General features: G+C 45.5%; 1 protein-coding gene across 2 annotated transcripts in view; it reads left to right on the top strand.

Annotated features, from left to right (window-relative positions):
• KIF2C (kinesin family member 2C) overlaps window positions 1-16,665 on the top strand; it is a 1,247,488-nt gene that overhangs the window by 183,473 nt on the left and 1,047,350 nt on the right. For both annotated transcript variants that reach the window (XM_086952306.1, XM_086952307.1), the window contains exon 3: window positions 5,970-6,077. In XM_086952306.1, the coding sequence (XP_086808432.1) occupies window positions 5,970-6,077 (108 nt within the window). The remainder of the gene's footprint in view (window positions 1-5,969; window positions 6,078-16,665) is intronic.

A 16,665-nucleotide genomic window follows, 5' to 3' on the forward strand; every position in this document is an offset into this window, starting at 1 on the left:
CGTTGGGATTGCTCTGGACATCCTCCTAGAGTATACTCTGACTGCCACTAATTCCTCGTCCTGAGAAATACTCTCAATCCACTCATTGTGTGATATGCTGTGTAATTCTTCACCAAAAATGTAGCCACCAACCAGTCATCCCACTCATTTATATCGCCACTAGCTGGTAAAGGAAATTTGCTTAAAGTCTGCAATTCTGTTGTGTACGCCTGGCACATACTTTGTAAGGGGCTTGTGGTCTGGCCTCAATGTGACACAAACCCCACACGTACTGTTGGAAATGTTTGAGTCCACATACACTTCCCAGGGCCCCTCTCAATGACCGAGTACTTTTTTCTCTGTTGGAGTGAGACCTTGGAGCAAACGCTAATAGGCATTCTGCCCCATCCTCCTGTACTTGGGATATCGCAGCTGTCAGTAAATTTGTCAGTACATTTTTATTTGATTCAGACCTCAACTGAGATCAACAAATACAAAGATAAAATTGTTATTGAATTTAAAACGATTAGATGGTAAAACTTTGCTTTTAAAACACTCTATAAAATAGAGCAGTAACAGTGTTCTATCGCCTACCCATACCACATTCTATTAAGATAAGATAAAAACTTTTGATTATCCGTTTTTTAACAGCTTCAACATTTTTGTAAAACTTTCACAGCCTCCAATCCTCATCCACTGGCCTCCGTTGTAGTATAGCTTTTAAGTTTAGTCCAAAGCCCTGAAGTGCTGGCACAGCAAATATCTATCTTAATGCCATCCAAACTAAGCGGTCACTCGTTGGTTCATTCAAATTTGCACCCCCTTTTTGTTTTGTTGAATACAAAACATTTTGTCTGACAAATTGTGGATGAATTTTGTTAAATTCAGCTAGACCTAAAGATATGACCACCTTTACTATGAGGAACCAGAGCATTTCTAATGGCGAAAACTAGTTCGGACTTAAAACCAATCCCTACAGAACTGATCTCAAGCCCCAAGTACGTCACTCTTCCTTGCAAACATGGACTCTTCGGTTGTCAACCTATTCAATTCCAACATCCTAAGTAGTTCCAACAAAACTTTATCATGCACCTTCCTATTCCGGCTCATTGAAAGAATTTCACCCTGAAAGAAGACTACCTTTGTAATGTCCTTAAATACCAGGTGCATGAGACGTTGGAATATGACAGCCGCCGAGGCCAACTCAAAAAACCAGCTTGAACTAAAAAATACCAATTGAGGATGACGAGAGGTAAGGTGTTTGCTGTCTTATGCCGGTTTAGCTGACAGGATGCACATTAGGGGTTTTTAACCTCTCACCACATTTGCCCTTAAACAAATCTGCCCAAGTGCTCTTATTGATAAGTGTATGGTGAACCTGAGTCCGCCATGAGGGTTATCAACATGCCACCCACTACAATCTTGCATACTGGCTTCTTCCTTTGTCTGACCTCTGTATTGTTAGTCACCTAGTGTAGGCACAAGACATGAATCGTCCCCTTCCGATTCTAAACTCTCCTCTCCCTGCTCCAACTGATTAACCACACATTTCACTTCGCTAACCTTCTAGCAAACCCGTGCATAATGACCTGTTACTTTACATTTGGCACACCTTTGTCCTAAAGCAGGACACCTTTTATGTGCCAAATGCGAAGTTCTCCCACATCTGTAACACTTTCCTTTTGAATCAGACAATTTCTGTGGCTTTTTGTACCCTCCTTTCTTTCACATGTTTTCCCCCTTTTTTCAGCCTGTTCCCTTTAACAATTCTGAATCTCATCAGTGTGCTCAACTTTGCTTGAAGCCACTTCGGCTTTAGAACACCTGGAAGTAAGTTCTGCTTTGCTGATAATGGCGGTTAACTCGCGTAAGCTAGATTCTCCATTGATCCAAAGGTATTCTTGGAGGGGAGGGTTGGTGCAGTTCATAACTACCTGGTCCTGAATCAGTTCCTCCTCTAGCACTTCGAATCTACAAGACCAAGCTGGTTTCCTGAATGCTGCCACAGTCTTCAATTGTTTTATTTTTTTGCTGTTTTGCTGGCCCCTTGTTTCTGCTGATAAAGTAAATCTGTGAACTACCTTGCATATAGTTGGCGACAAAGAAGTGTCCAAATCTGCAAAAGCCTGGCTGAACAAATCTCCATATCCCTGGTTAGGCTTCTGCTCTATATGGTTATACACCCTGAATCCACCTGGGCTTAAACAGTGCCAACGTATCCTCTTTTTTTTCAGGTGACCACTCTTTACACTCGCACATGTTAGTTTCAGAAAATCCTTCCATTCCTCCAATTTTAAACTGCTTACTTAGCAGTCCTTTATCATAAATGGTTGTGGTGTAGGGAGATTGATTGTAGCCATGGCAAAAGATTAGTTGAGGGATTTGAGAAAATTGTGTGCCCCTCCTAAATACCCTTTATACCAATTTGCCCAATAGCACAGCTGTGCTAATCGTACCTTCAGGACACACCCCTCCGTTAACTGCATGAAAGATTAATCTCCCTGCTGAATGTAACTCTCAGGTGTGCGCGTCACCGTGGCTGATGCGGAAACTGCGGCTTGCACTTCCCTGTGCAGTTGAATTACCTTCCGCCCACCAGCAAGCACAAGCTCTTACAAAAGGAACTAGTGTATCAATTGGCTGCCTGTTGCTGTGGTGTAAGTAGTTCAAGGGAGTCCTGTACCATCTTGATGAGACAATGGACTTGATTGTCCTTAATGTGCTCATTAAAGTAAACAGCATTTTTGTTCATTTTTGTGGCACTTAATTGAAGGGTTCTTGGTCATAAATGCTCTGGGTCCTATGTACTTACGGTCCCTAATGATTATCAGGGCTTTTCTGAGTGGGTACTTACGTGCATGATTGCAGTTGAAAAAAAATTAGTTAAGGGATCTGGCCTGTCCAAGGGGGGGGGGGGGGGGGGGGGGAGTGGGGGCAATGGACCAGTGGCTGCTAGATTATAAACGGCCATTGTTTTTACTAACGGGTGGTAGACAATCATATTCTGTGTGAATTTGTTGCTGTGGACGCTGATGCCTTCAAAGTATGAGTAAATTGACTTCCAATATAGAGAACCAATGAGTGAAACCTCTCCTAACCTTTTCAGGACACGTGTCCGTCTCTAATCTGTGGCATAGTTGAGTGTGGCATTGTAGGCAAAAAATTGCAGTTAAATATGCTAAGTAGGCACATCAATAGTGATGACTGTCAGGTAGTTGATGTGGCAGTTTGATCTTAGAACGACCTTATGGAGTTTGGCTGTTCATATTGGCTGGCTTTCTAGCTACCCCCAAGTAGGGTAGCAGTGTTATGTGACTTGCGTAGGAGGAAATGAGATACTTGTTTGCTGGGGAGTCAACATACCTAAACGGTACTGGCTCATTACATTCGCTCCCTGTCAAAAGCGATTTGTATTTAAGGCTTTATGCCTTCTTTTCAGCCTTAACCATGAAGGTTTCAAACATCTCTGCACTTATTAATTTGTATGTATCTTGCAGATCGCTCAGATCGTTTTCTGTCAGTCATCCTAGGTATTGCGGGAGGGTTGGGGGGGGGGTTTGCAGTTCCTATTCTAGGACTGCCGCAAGGGAATGGAGCACCTTACCTGCCCACATATCGAAGTTTGATGCTTTTGCTGTATTTAAAAAGACTCTGAAATCATGTTTTTTTTGGTCCTAAGTTGTGATGCTGGGTTTGTATTATCGTGTCCTGCATGGCTTAGCACCTGGATACCCTTTTTTTAATGCGCTTTATAAATGTTCCTTCCGTTTCATGGTTTGATAGTGTTCTGTGTTCTAAAGTGGTTGTTAGTTTGTCGGTTATGGTTTTACTTGCATGCTTGCTTACCAGCATGGTAACTTCGTAGCTGTGTACATACTAGATGCACGTTTTATCTTTATTGCTGGAAATTGGTATACATTTCTGGGACTTAAACGTGATTTGCAAGTTGCTACTGATAATTCAGTGCAAACCCAAAGGGGATGCCATTGGAATAAAGCTATCCTGGCTGAAGAGGGGTGGAACCCGGAAACCCGGTCCTAGGATGCTTGTTTCAAGTCCAGGGAGGACCTGGCTTGGCAGTTCGGGCTGGACTGTTCCCATGAGGCACAGGGTCACGACTGATTTGCATGTGGCTGGGTTCAAACTGGAATGGCATGGTGAGCAAAACGATGGTTTTGGGCCCAGATCTCTGGACTGGGGTGAATGTATGACATTGTTCTGCATTCTGTCCAACTGTTTTCTCCAGTGCGACACCCATGTAAACTTGTTAGCTTCCTCAATGCCCGCAGTTCTGTGCTCTCTGGTATCTGTTATGGGGAGCCTTGGGGTGGGGGAAATGAGGGGGGGGGGGCTTGGGGAAAGACTTCAGTTGAGGGGGAGCTTTTAGCTGCACTATGCATTTTCCTCCTCCTACCCTTGATATTCCTCAGGTTCTCTTGATGATTTACTAACTCAGTCATTCTCATCGCCCCCGATTGGCAGAGAAGGGTGTAGCAAGCAGGCCTGGTGTGGCAAGCAGGCCCGGTGTAGTATGCAGTCCTGCTGTGCTTCTGTCGCCTCATCACCCTGCTTCGCCTGCCATTCAGGCTGGACCATCTCCAATTGGAGGGAATGGTTCTACACCCCAATCTGTGATCTCAGCCTACATGCTTGGAGATTAAGTGGGGACAACTGAGCTCCTTTAAGTTTCCGGGAGTGGTAGAAGTCCTTTTATCTGCATGTTGCGCCTCCTCTTCCCCAGACTGTCTATATGGGGCAACTTTGTTGACTTGTGTGCAGATAATGGAGCAGATCCCTTGCAGATAATCATCATATGTTTTGTTTGCCTTGGCTAAGAAAAGATGCTCCGTTAACACTGTAAAAGGTTATTTAGCCGCCTTGTCTGACTTCCTCTGACTCTTTTTGTTTGTTAAAGTTTCCTGTGGTCCTAATCTTTTTCCCCTCCCTTCCTTTGTGGTTCGTCAATGGGACTCTGTTCGACCCCCTTCATAATTCTTTTCAATGTAGGTTACCTAACAAAACTGTATTTGTGTTTGCAATAACTTATACTTGGAGGGTCTGTGAACTACATGCCCTTAACTGTTCTTTTACTACATTTTCCCTAGACAAGTTGGTTTTGTGAACCAGGGCTCCTTTCCTTACCAAGGTGGTCGCCCTCCTTTCTTGCCCAATTAATCACGCTCCGTATGCCCTCCCCCACTCCCACCTACACCCATTAGATCCTAGGACACTATTACCTAGACCGCTCCAAGGCACAAATTGGATGAGCAACTCTTTATTGGCGACTGCAATTCAAAAGGGGAAAGCGGTTATGAGAGGGATGCTTTTCAGGTGGACATTTCTCTGCATTAAAACTTGCTGCGCTGTGGGCTTTTGCTACTGGACTACAAACGAACTGTGCTCGGAAAAGGGAGACGTTACATAGTGACTTATATCTATGTACAAAGCCCGAAGTACTCCTTTTAAGAAGCCTTTCGCATACAGCCTCGCTGTACCTTTCTGTCAGCTGCATCTGGATAAAACCTGCATCGAGTCTGGTCAGTTTAGTGAGCACTTGAGAGTTCTGTAGTGTATGGTCACTTTAATTGATGTGGGAAGAAATGAAAGGATAATGCGCTTTCAGTGTATTAAATGTATAAGTATGTTACAGGAGTTGGTTTATTTGAACATTAGGAGGTGTTTTTCGGCTGCTCAGATTGTCCACCAGCACTTGTGCTGAGATCTGGGTTGTCGATTTCCTCGCTGATGCAATTTATAGCTATCCTAACCCGATCCGGTAGAGATAAATAAAGCCAGAGCTGAGTGTGCTTTCCCGGTACACGGTCCGACTCTGGCGCGGTCATTTTACACTTTGCTTTCGCTTCTTTTATATCTGCTGTGGGGTTCCAACTCGCCTGTTTTAGGCTATCGCTTGAATTGTTGCAGATTACGCTGTGTTGAGAAATGTGCAGTTTCTACTACTAAAACGACCCTAACTTTTGCCTGTGCAGATAAACATAGACGACATCGTGGCGGTGAATCCTGACCTCGGACACGGCCATTCCGGACCCCCGCACGTGAAGGAGAACCTTCCTCCGCAAAGCAATGTCTCTGTACCGGTAGGTGTTCTTTCGTCCAGGACGTTTCTTAAGCAGGCGTTAAGGGGGAAAGGGAATATCTGTGTCCCGTGGTTTACCTGCAATGCGGAAGGCTTGAAATGGAAAAATAGAAGTGCAGGCACTCTGAACCGGAGTACCTGCGTGTTTCTCAGAAGTACCAGTACACTCCTTAAATCTACTACGTCAGTGCCGGTACTCAGTACCGGCCCACTTAAACCACTGAAGTGTGCTAACTAAACGTTCACGTGTCTGTCCTGCCTACGGAAGGTTAGCCTGTGGTCTCATTGTGATGCATACACTAAACATATGTTAACAGTTCGAGAACTATGTGTGCCCTTCAGTTTGTGTCCAATGATGTGGTTAATGGTACTGATGTCATGGTCTTTGAGATGAGGTTTTTACCAAGGGCATGGCAGAGCTGTGCAGGTGCAAACCACCGCTGCAACGTTTCTCCTGACGTAAAGATCGCTTTAGCTATGTCAAGCTGCTAAGTAGACCAATATTGCACAGTCATTGTGTCTCTGCCCCCTACAACCATTGTTTTAATGACTGCTTCTCTCCGTGTACCTTACTGGTTACGTTTAATCCTGCCGTGTGCTGCTAGTGTCATAATGCCTATATACGCACACTTCAGCAACAGTGTGAGCTCTCTGCTCTTATAAAGGTGAATGGCTCGGTAGTGTTCGATAGTTTAGTTTATCTAGGTAGGCTAGTAAGCAGGGACGTGGTAGAAAAGATTTACTTGTGGCCAGCAGCTTTTTGTTTTGTAAACTGTTTTATTGTTTTAAAAAAAATTAAGACCTGGTCCTCTAACCTCCGAGGCAGGGCGCTACTACATTTCAGCCAAATTCCAGTTAATATGAATTGGAGACAACAAAAAAAATGTTGTTCTTAATGTTATTCTTAATCAGTATGGGGCAGATTTATGTTGGGAATGCGCCACGTTTGCGTCACGCAACTGCGGCGTAAACGTTGCGCTTCCCTACGACCCATTTACAACGTGACGCATCTAGGCAGATGCGTCACGTTGTAAAGCCCTGCGCCACTTTTGGGCGCTCCGGCGCAGCGTGGGCGTTCCGGGGCAGGTGCGTCTCGCAAAAGTGGCTGAGTGAAATCTATAAGATTTCACTCTGTCACTTTCAGGCCAATGCTGCATCAAAACCCTGTGCAGGCGTAGGTCTTGACGCAGCATTGTAAAGATGGGGCACCCCAGAGCCTTGCTGGAGCTGCGTCGCGCTTTTTACTCAACTCCAGCAATGCGCCACCTTTACGGCACAGATGCGTCACGCATCTTTGCCGTTTTTGCCCCATGGTGCGCCGCATTGTAAATGCGGCTCACCATGGGTGGCGGATGCGCCAGTTATCATAAATCTGCCCCTATGTCTTTAGTTTGGGACTCAGAATTACTTGCGTTTCCTGTTTTGATGTCTGTTTCGGAGTAAAATGTTTTCCAGACTCTTCCAGCAGCATTTTAATATTTTCCTTCTGATCAGTATGCTGGTGCTTTTTAATAAATGCTTAGTGTAGCTACTGTTACCCAGAAGTGGCAGGTGCTGAAGCGCACTCCAGAAGTGTGCACAGAGCTGACTGTACTGCTGGAGAACCGAAATGTGCACAGAGCTGACTTTACTGTTGGAGAACCAACATTTTACCTGAGGCAGCCCATGCTGCTGTACCTCGTTGAGTGCGGTGTTGGAGAGGGAAGCCATGAAGAGGGTCTACAACTATTTGAAGTCTGATTCTGGAGCTTGCCGATAGCCAGAGTTGCGTTGCTGCCCTAGCAGCTGTTTCACTCTAAACCAAGCCAAGTGGTGCCTCACTAGCAGCCTGCGCATCACCTTTCCCAATATAGGCGTAAATAATCTTGTCTTCTGACTATAAGCCAAAATTCAGCAAAATAGTTCTTGCAAAGTCAAACCAGCCCATGAGATGGTGTATGCATTCGATTACACATTCCTTTCACGTTAACCCTTTGTTAGTACATACAGCAAGTACAGGTATGACTTTAGTCCTTGGAGAAGTTCAGATGGTCACATATCAAGATTCAGCTTCCTCTCTATTTTACAGCATATAGGTCTTTATTGTGTCCAAAAGTTTTAACTCCAGTATTGGAACTTTCATAGATTCACATGCTTGAATCATTCCCTACTGAAATGGGAGTTCCTGCTAAATTTAAAAAGTAATGTCCCGATTGACATAGAACTTAAGGTCTAAAGCCTAATTATTTAGTAACCTATCCATGCCCTTTTTAAAAAAAAATAGTACTAAACTTGGAGAGCAACCGATCAGATGATACTACCCTGTAGTTCCTGAGTGAAGCTCCAGTTCCTCAGATTTTTCTACCGCACGACGTGCCAGGGAGAGTCTACTGATTTGTGCTCAGTTTCTTCGTCACAACTCTTTTGAATTGCCTTTCTTCAGAGTTTTCTTCTTTTTGACCAGATCTATATTATGCAGCGCGCTCTACCTGTGTTTGGGTGGAGTAAACAGGCGCCTCATGTCAAACATATAAAAAAAAAGGCTTCGGGTCCTGTGGCACCTGAAGGAAGAGACTACACATAGATCATCTCCTCCCCCCCAATAAGGCTGCCTTTATTGTCTCTATCCAGACCCAAGAACTGCAAGGTATGCTGCATGTTTTCCAGCAAGACTTTGACAGATTATGAAGAGAGGCTTCTATTCTAGCTGCAGAGGCTTAAAGATGGATCTGGTTTCTGATGAAGAGAGATGTTTGTTCAAAATCCTTCTCTAAAACGCCTCAAAAGACTGCTGGATTATGCTGCAGGTAATTCTTCTCGACAGCCTCTAAAGAAGAGTCTTCAGAAGGTTCTCTGGAACATGACTGCTCTTCTAAGTTGCCTCCTTAACAGGATAAATCTTCAATTTGTCAATACTCTGAAACCGGCTTCAGAATCTTCTTCTCCTGTGAAGGTAAAACATACTTTCAAAAAGCCTTCTGCAGCTCCTCCGATTACAGCTCGTCGACGGAAGCCTGTTCGATGAAATCCGCCTTGGGTGCTATTGCAGGGACGTCTTCTACGTCCACCGTGTCCACTTTTGGTGTCCTGGGTAGAGAGCTCCTCTTCAAGCTAAGTCCCTTTGTCGTTGACGTTAAAGTTTACGAACGCTTCCAAGTCTTCGTCAACGAAGCATGCAAATAATCTCTCACATGAGATTCCTGCGTCGACGGCAACCCTCGCGTCGACGGCAACCCTCGCGTCGACGGCAACCCTCGCGTCGACGGCAACCCTCGCGTCGACGGCAACCCTCGTGTCGACGGCAACCCTCGCGTCGACTTGCCGTCGACGGCAACCCTCGCGTCGACGGCAACCCTCGCGTCGACGGCGATACGGTCATCCACACCTTTGTCTACAGCGGTCCCACACAACATAGATCGAAAAACCATTATAAGCACAAGAAAGGTAGAAGGCTTGATAACCTAGGCAGCACTTCTTGTCTGTCTGCATCAATGGTCAGTACCTAATTCCCTGGCATTAGGCTGTCACAATAGGCAAATGCAAGGAATAAATGAAGATACGGACACTGGTAAAGCCATTGGCACTCTACAGTATAGAAGGATACCTTTTCGTGGTGCACGGGACAAGCGTCAGTCATCCTACAGAGGTTTGCCAAAATTACTGACATCCTACTTCTACATCTTTAAGCTAACAATATGGACCACAAGTTGCCCAACGGCAACCATATGTAGCTGCCTACAACCAGTCCTCTTTCAGAGAGAAGCCAGGACGACAGAACAAAGATACTAACAGTCACCAATGACTTTCTACTGCCGGCTGCTTCCCCAACTCCTTCCAATGTAGGAGGCACAAATTCCCATTACCTGTAAAATTGGAAACAAATTGAAACAAATAGTTTAGTCTTGGACCTAGTACAATTTGTATTTCTCTGAAATTCATAGAACCAACACTCCTAACCCCACTGAAACCTTGTTCACAAGCATTTACTCCTCTTAAAGTTGGAGATTGTTTCCATGATTCGGAAGAGTAATAGAAAGCGTTCACTTTCACCAGAGGTTGAAAGGGTTCTATTCCTGTTTCTTCTTGGTTCGCAAAAAGTCAAAGTGGAGACCAATTCTCGACTTGAAGTCTAAACCAATTCCTCAGGAAATTCATTCCGCATGATTGCTATCCAGGATGTGTAGCATCTCTGTAGGAGAGTAGGGTCTGCAATCCTATGATCCCCCCCCAGATTTTTGCTTTTTGCTTCACTGGTTTACGACTTTCCCTGGCTGTGGGCCTGCTAATCAGACCCACAGCCTAGCTGTTCTCTCTCTAAATTGACACACCTGTACCTTAGGTGCATTTACCAATTGGTACTGGGCCACCTTATCAGTCCCTGTACAGCATACCTTAGGTATCCAGGGCATAGGTGTACCCAGGGCCTACCAGGGGCTGCAGCATGTATTATGCCACCCAAATGTGACACAACTGGCTGCACGACAGCTGGGGGCAAGGTGGTGTAAACACCCTTTGCTTTAGATATAGTATTCCTATATCTAACCCTAAAATGGACACAGGTATTCCTATCAGTCACTCCTGTGGCAGGCCTTAACAATCCCGAAGGCAGAGTGCTTGGAATTATGTGAGATGGTGCTCTGGCATGAGCTGAGCCCGTCCGCAGCTTGCGGAACCAAGTCCTAATAGCTGTTCCATGATAACGCGTACCATAAACTCCTAAGTGCATTATAATCCTCGCGGTTATTTGCTATCTTTGGTATCGCTTAATCAAAACATGTCGAGTAAGGTGTCATACGAATTGGAATACTAACCCCTCGCCAATTCTGGCGACGGGGTTAGCATTCCACCCTTCTAGAGGGTCACGACATGTATGTAACTGTGAACCCCGGTTAAAGTTAACTCGAGCCTCAGCATCACAAAATGGATGCTGCCACCACAGACACAAGTCTGACCTCCTGCTGCTGGGAGTCCTTCCAGCGAGGAGAGCTTGGACAAAGGGTTTCCTGTCAGGGGCGGTGCTAGCACCATCCCAGACAGGGTTTTGTGTATCCCAGGTAGGCAGGGCTGAGAGGAAGGTGACTGCAAGTGGCACCCCGGTGCTCACTATGCATCTGCCGGTTTGAACCAGTTCCAGGGGCACACCAGCCCCTTAGCTGGGGAAAGTCCGGACAAGGGAGAGGGGTGTAACCACCCCCCTCCTGTTCCCACCCATGGGCAGGACCTAGTCGCGTGCCAGCCCCTTTCTTTAGTATAAAGGTAGGAGCGGGCCCCCTTCCCAAATTAGATAATTCTGAATTTTGACTACTTTCCACGAAAGAACTCTTGAACATTTCTGAAGACTCTCCCTTGTGGCTAAGGAGTAGCCACCCTGCACCAGCGGGCACCATGTGCGCATACGGTTTGCTGCACGTCCATCCTCTGGATCAAGACTGCCCAGCTCGACGAGACCCGGATTCCCTGGCATCGCTGACCTCTACCTGCATCATCAGCCCAGCTGAGATTCGTGGTTGTGACGAGACCTGAAGGGACCGGCCATCTTCAAAACTGCACGACGCTTATCCAGCACGACCGCCGAGGGAACCTCGACTGAGTGCTTTGGAGTTTGAGAAGCCCTAACCCTGAGCAGCTCAAGCACCGAAGTCCAGCCCCCCAGCATCCACGAGATAATAATAATAATAATAATAATAATAATACTGGATTTTATACAGCGCGAACAGCTACCTCGCGAGGAGGTGTCCCGGCGCTAGTAGATCACTGATAACCTTAGGCATAAAAATAGGAGAGCTAGCGTGGCTGGGTGAAAAGCCAGGTCTTTAGCAATTTCCTAAAGCAGGGTTCGGAGGGGGCCTGTTGGATAGCTTGTGTGCGTGGGGCCTTTCTGCTCACCGCGTTGTCCGGTCACTTGCCTTCTGGCTAGTGCCCCTCCTGACGACGAACCACGACGATTACACCGCTGGTCTGGTTGCTCCAGACTGGCCCTTGCTCCCTTCCAAGAGAGGAGCACCCCAGACCCTCCCGGTCCACTCCAGACGCCATCTTGACTCCACCGCGTGGGCTTGCCTTTGCCAAGGTTTGTTGCCCCAATCCTGGGTCCAGCATCGCCGACAGCAGAACCCTTCGTGGGACAGCTCGCACCTCCATCCTGGTCGCCGACAACGCCTCCTGGTCCGAAAGACTGCAGAGTCCAGCGTCGCCCACTCACCTAGTCGAGGTGACTTCATCCGGTGCCATCCTGGTGCCCACCTAATCACTGGCTAGTGATTAAGAACTGAGTCCCCTCTGCTTTCAGGTCGTCTCCATCATTGATCCAGGCTTGGATCACTCCGAACATCATCACTGGTTGCCTGCCAGCAACTTCTTCTTTCAGGCTCCATAGACTGGAACGAGGATTCCCGACGTCTTTTGAACCCTATGCAGCCGCAGCCCCTGGGCTAGGTTACTTGAGCATTTCGGTGCTCCAACGTAGGTTCACTATCTAAGTGTCCAGATCCTTTTTCGTTTTCAGCCTATCTAGTCAGATTCGTCCGATAACACTAACTTTACGAATACTAGTATCCATAGACTTTGTCCCGCATCCCGCGTGAGAGTGCACACTCTGCACCCGATCCCCCTAGGCCTCCTGCTCCTAACCTGAAGGTTCAGTAGTGTAGTCCTAGCGATCCTAAAGCCTCTGGATCTTGTTACTTACCTGCTAGTATTTCGCATTCCACTTTTAAAATATATGGTTTTTCGTGCCCCTCGGGCATTTGTGTAAATTGTGCAACTTAAAGTATTTTCTTAAGAGTTTTGTTGTGTGCTTAGCTCCCTGACTCATAAAGAGATCAGGGTAGACTTGTTATAAATAAATATCCTTTTATTTTCATAACTTGTGTGGTGTCCTTTCACTTGGTGTTCAAGGGGTATATGTGATGGTAAAACAGCTGGCTTAACACGCCCTCTAGAGTTTAGCCTAAAGACTGCTCTTGTCCATGCTACTAGGATAGCTGGTCTATAAGGTTGACTTACAACCAATCATCAATAAGGGTCGTTTGGAATGATACACAGTGATCACTAGAATAGTGAGCACTACATATCAGGCAAACTTCTCACAATCTCCTCAACTGAAACAACTAGATGGTGTCCTCAGACCATCATGACGCATATTTTCACATACCCATACAGAAGAAAGCTTCTCAGATTTGCGGCAGCCGGCAGACACTATTCATTCAGAGTATTGCCTTTAGGTCGCAAATCTGCCCCTTGCATTTCTACGAAATATCTAGCCTCATTAGCAGCATATATCCGGCAACATCACGAGACCTTTCCTTACCGCGATGACTGGCTAGGCTCCTACATTCCAAGCCTCAAGAGCATCTACCAAGGTCTGTCTGCGCCTGTTCAACCAACAAGTCCTCACCTTAAACCCAGAAACATCTGTCCTCCAGCCCTCCCGGCGACTAACTTTCTTAAGAGCCCTCCTGGATACCACCTTAAACAAGGCTTATCCAACATTGGTAAGACTACTCTGTTGGATACAGCCTCGTAATCAGTCAAGGCTTACCATTCCTGATTCAAGCCTCTCCCCTGGTGATAACAGATGCTTCTCTGGAAGGCTAGGGAGCTTTTCTACAAGAACTATAGATAAGCAGCAAGTGACCACCATCTCATCGGAACTTTCATATAAATTTTCTTGAACTAGGAGCAGTGTTCCTTATTCTTCAAGCCTTCTTACCCAGAATAAGGAATTCCTCTGTGCTGGTCTGGACCGAGAATACTAGGACCATGCACTATTTAAACAAGCAAGGGGAACACTATCTCTTCCTTTTTGTCTCAAGAAGCTCCACTAATTTGGAGCTGTGCAATTCAACACCAGTTCTCGCTGACAGTGTAGTATGTACTAGGGAAGCAAAACACCTTAGACATGCTAAGCAAGCTACAAACATTCTAACTTACAACAATGCCAAATGCCAGTACTATGCAACTGGCATCCCCAATAGGGATCATGGGGGAATGCCTTTTCAGTATAATAGTCCAGCGTATTGGTCTACGCTTTGCCTCCTATTCCTCTCCTTCCAAGTGTGCTGAAAAAGGTGGAGCTGTGCAAAATCATCTTCATAGCTTCAGTGTGGAATCCCAACACTGGTGCACAGAACTTAATCTTCTGCCACTGCAACCTCTGATACCCCTCAAACCGATTCAATCTCTATTACCAATGAGCAAGTATATTATCCGTACCCCGGTTCTCTGAGGTAATCTCCTTGGCTTCTGAGACCCAAGAGTTTTAACACTTTAAGATCCCACAGGAATGAAAAGCCCCATCTCTGGTTCGAGCAGACCGTGCCAACAAAACATTCTTTAAAGTGGACAAGATTCTGTATTTAATGTGGAAATGACAAGAGTGCACTTTAGCTGATCTAGAGGAGTTTGCCATACCTACTGCAACTGGAATGTGCAGGGTTGGCTTGTGCTTCCATGAAAGTACTCTTAGCGACTATCTCATTTCCGTTGATCTGAGATTCCATTTTTGTGGTCCAACATACTGGTAAAGCAATTCCTCAAAGTATTATTTGGGACTTTTCCACTTGAGATCTCCTCCTCCTACATGGCTGCTCAACACTGTGCTTGCTCAGTTGAAGCACCCATTTCAACTTGTACATTGAGGGATACAATGTTCCTGTCCTGGCTTACATTGGCAAGGAGAGTAGGTGAACTCGAACCTTTCACTATCAAGGAGCTTTTCTAAGAATGATAGTGTCATTCTTCGAACCAACCCTAAGTTTATCCCTTAATTTCCCTCCGACTTTAATCTTAACTACCTGGTTGTACTAAAATTATTCTTCCCAAAATCCTCAAACCTCAGCTTAACCTGCTGTGCACTGCTTGGATGTCAAAAGGCGTCTAAAACTCTATTTGGACACCACCAAATTCTTATGTAAATCCACTCAATTGTTTGTAGCTTACAGTGCACCTAGGAAAGGTTTCCTTATCCTGGATAATTATCCAGATCTATGCCCTGCAAAATATCACCTCTAGATGGTTTTATCTAGAGCTGATTTCTAGGGAAGCAGTATATCATGAAGTCACACTGCACAAAGGCTTTGGATTACAACTTTTTGTTTGAGACTAGGGTCTCGACATAGAACTAGTCAGTCTCCTGATGTTAAAAGACATAAGATCTGCAGATGAGGTTTTTAGGGACTCTGTTTGGGCCATATTTTATCATCCAGGGTTTATAAAGATATAAAGAATCACCCTCTGATCCTGTTTTATTTAAAGGACCGCTCCCTTTAAACTGTTAATGCACTTCCCCCAGAAATGAATTGATGCATCTGATAAGAGTGGTTAATTAAGATGCTTACCACTAGCGCATTGCCAACACACAGGGCCTGCTAGCTAGGTATGACGGGGCACACTGGGACAAGATTAAAGGCTTACTTCAATACCTCCCAAAAGAGCACAAGAAAAATGCACAAGAGCTAGTCCAAGAAGGCAAACTTTTATCTAATTTTTCTATAGATGTGCTCTTGATGCTGCTGACACTGCAGCGAGAGAATTGAACACCAGCATTCTTATGTCAACATGTCTGTCTTAGAATATCAGGTTTTAAACCACAAGTCCAAGAGTCTAGTTTAAATATTCCCTTTTACAAGCAGCATCATTTTGGACCTCAAGTGGCTGAGGCTTTAGAAAAGATGAAAAAAGACAGATGTGGCAAAATCCGTGGGAGGGCTTCAGTCTCCGAGCAGAGGCTCCTTTCGCTGCTCTTTTTGTAGGGGAGGTTCCAAAAATACATCCTCAGACCCAAACGCTTCCTCATAAGTCTAACACACAACCCTCTTCCTCTAGAGTCTTATATAGAGGAGGGTACAAACAAAAATATTTTAAAGGTAGGGGTAAGAGCGCGCCAATGCATAACTTCCATTCCCCCAATAAACAGTGACTTGCCTACACTCCCTTCCCCAACCGATCATTTAACATCTGTCGGAGGAAGACTTTGACAATTTCTCCCCATTTGGCAATCCAGAACATCAGACAAATGGGTCAGACACTATCCGACATGGTTATTGCCTGGCGCTCTGCAGCAATCCTCCAAATATTCCACCTCGCACTCAAACTCTCGTACAAGCCCTTTTAACAAAAAGCCATAGAACCAGTTCAGTTACAGTACCAAGGTTCAGGGGTGTACTGTTATTTCTAATCCCTTAAAAGGACTGCTCCTGAAGACCAACTTTGGATCGAAGGGTGTTAAATCTGTACCTACTGTCGAAACATTTCCACCTGCTCATGCTTCAACAGGTGCTTCCGTTGCTACAACAAAGCAATTTTATGTCCATACGACTTAGACGCTTACTTTCACATTCCGATTCACCCAGCACATCGCAAATATCTTAGATTTGTGATAGCAGGGAAGCACTATCAATTCAAATTACTCCTGCAGTAGTGGTAGCACATCTCAGAAGACTTGTTCATGTCTTCGCATTCCTAGACCACTGCCTCGTCAAAGCCAGCACACAAGTGTTCAACACGCTCATACTACATTAGATCTACTCCACCAATTAGGTTTTACCGCATGTCACAGAAGTTTAATCTTCAGCCTTCACAAATGCAACCCTATCTGGGAACGACTCTAA

This window comes from Lissotriton vulgaris, chromosome 1_1 (assembly GCF_964263255.1).
Source record: "Lissotriton vulgaris chromosome 1_1, aLisVul1.2, whole genome shotgun sequence".
Lineage (NCBI taxonomy): Eukaryota > Metazoa > Chordata > Amphibia > Caudata > Salamandridae > Lissotriton > Lissotriton vulgaris.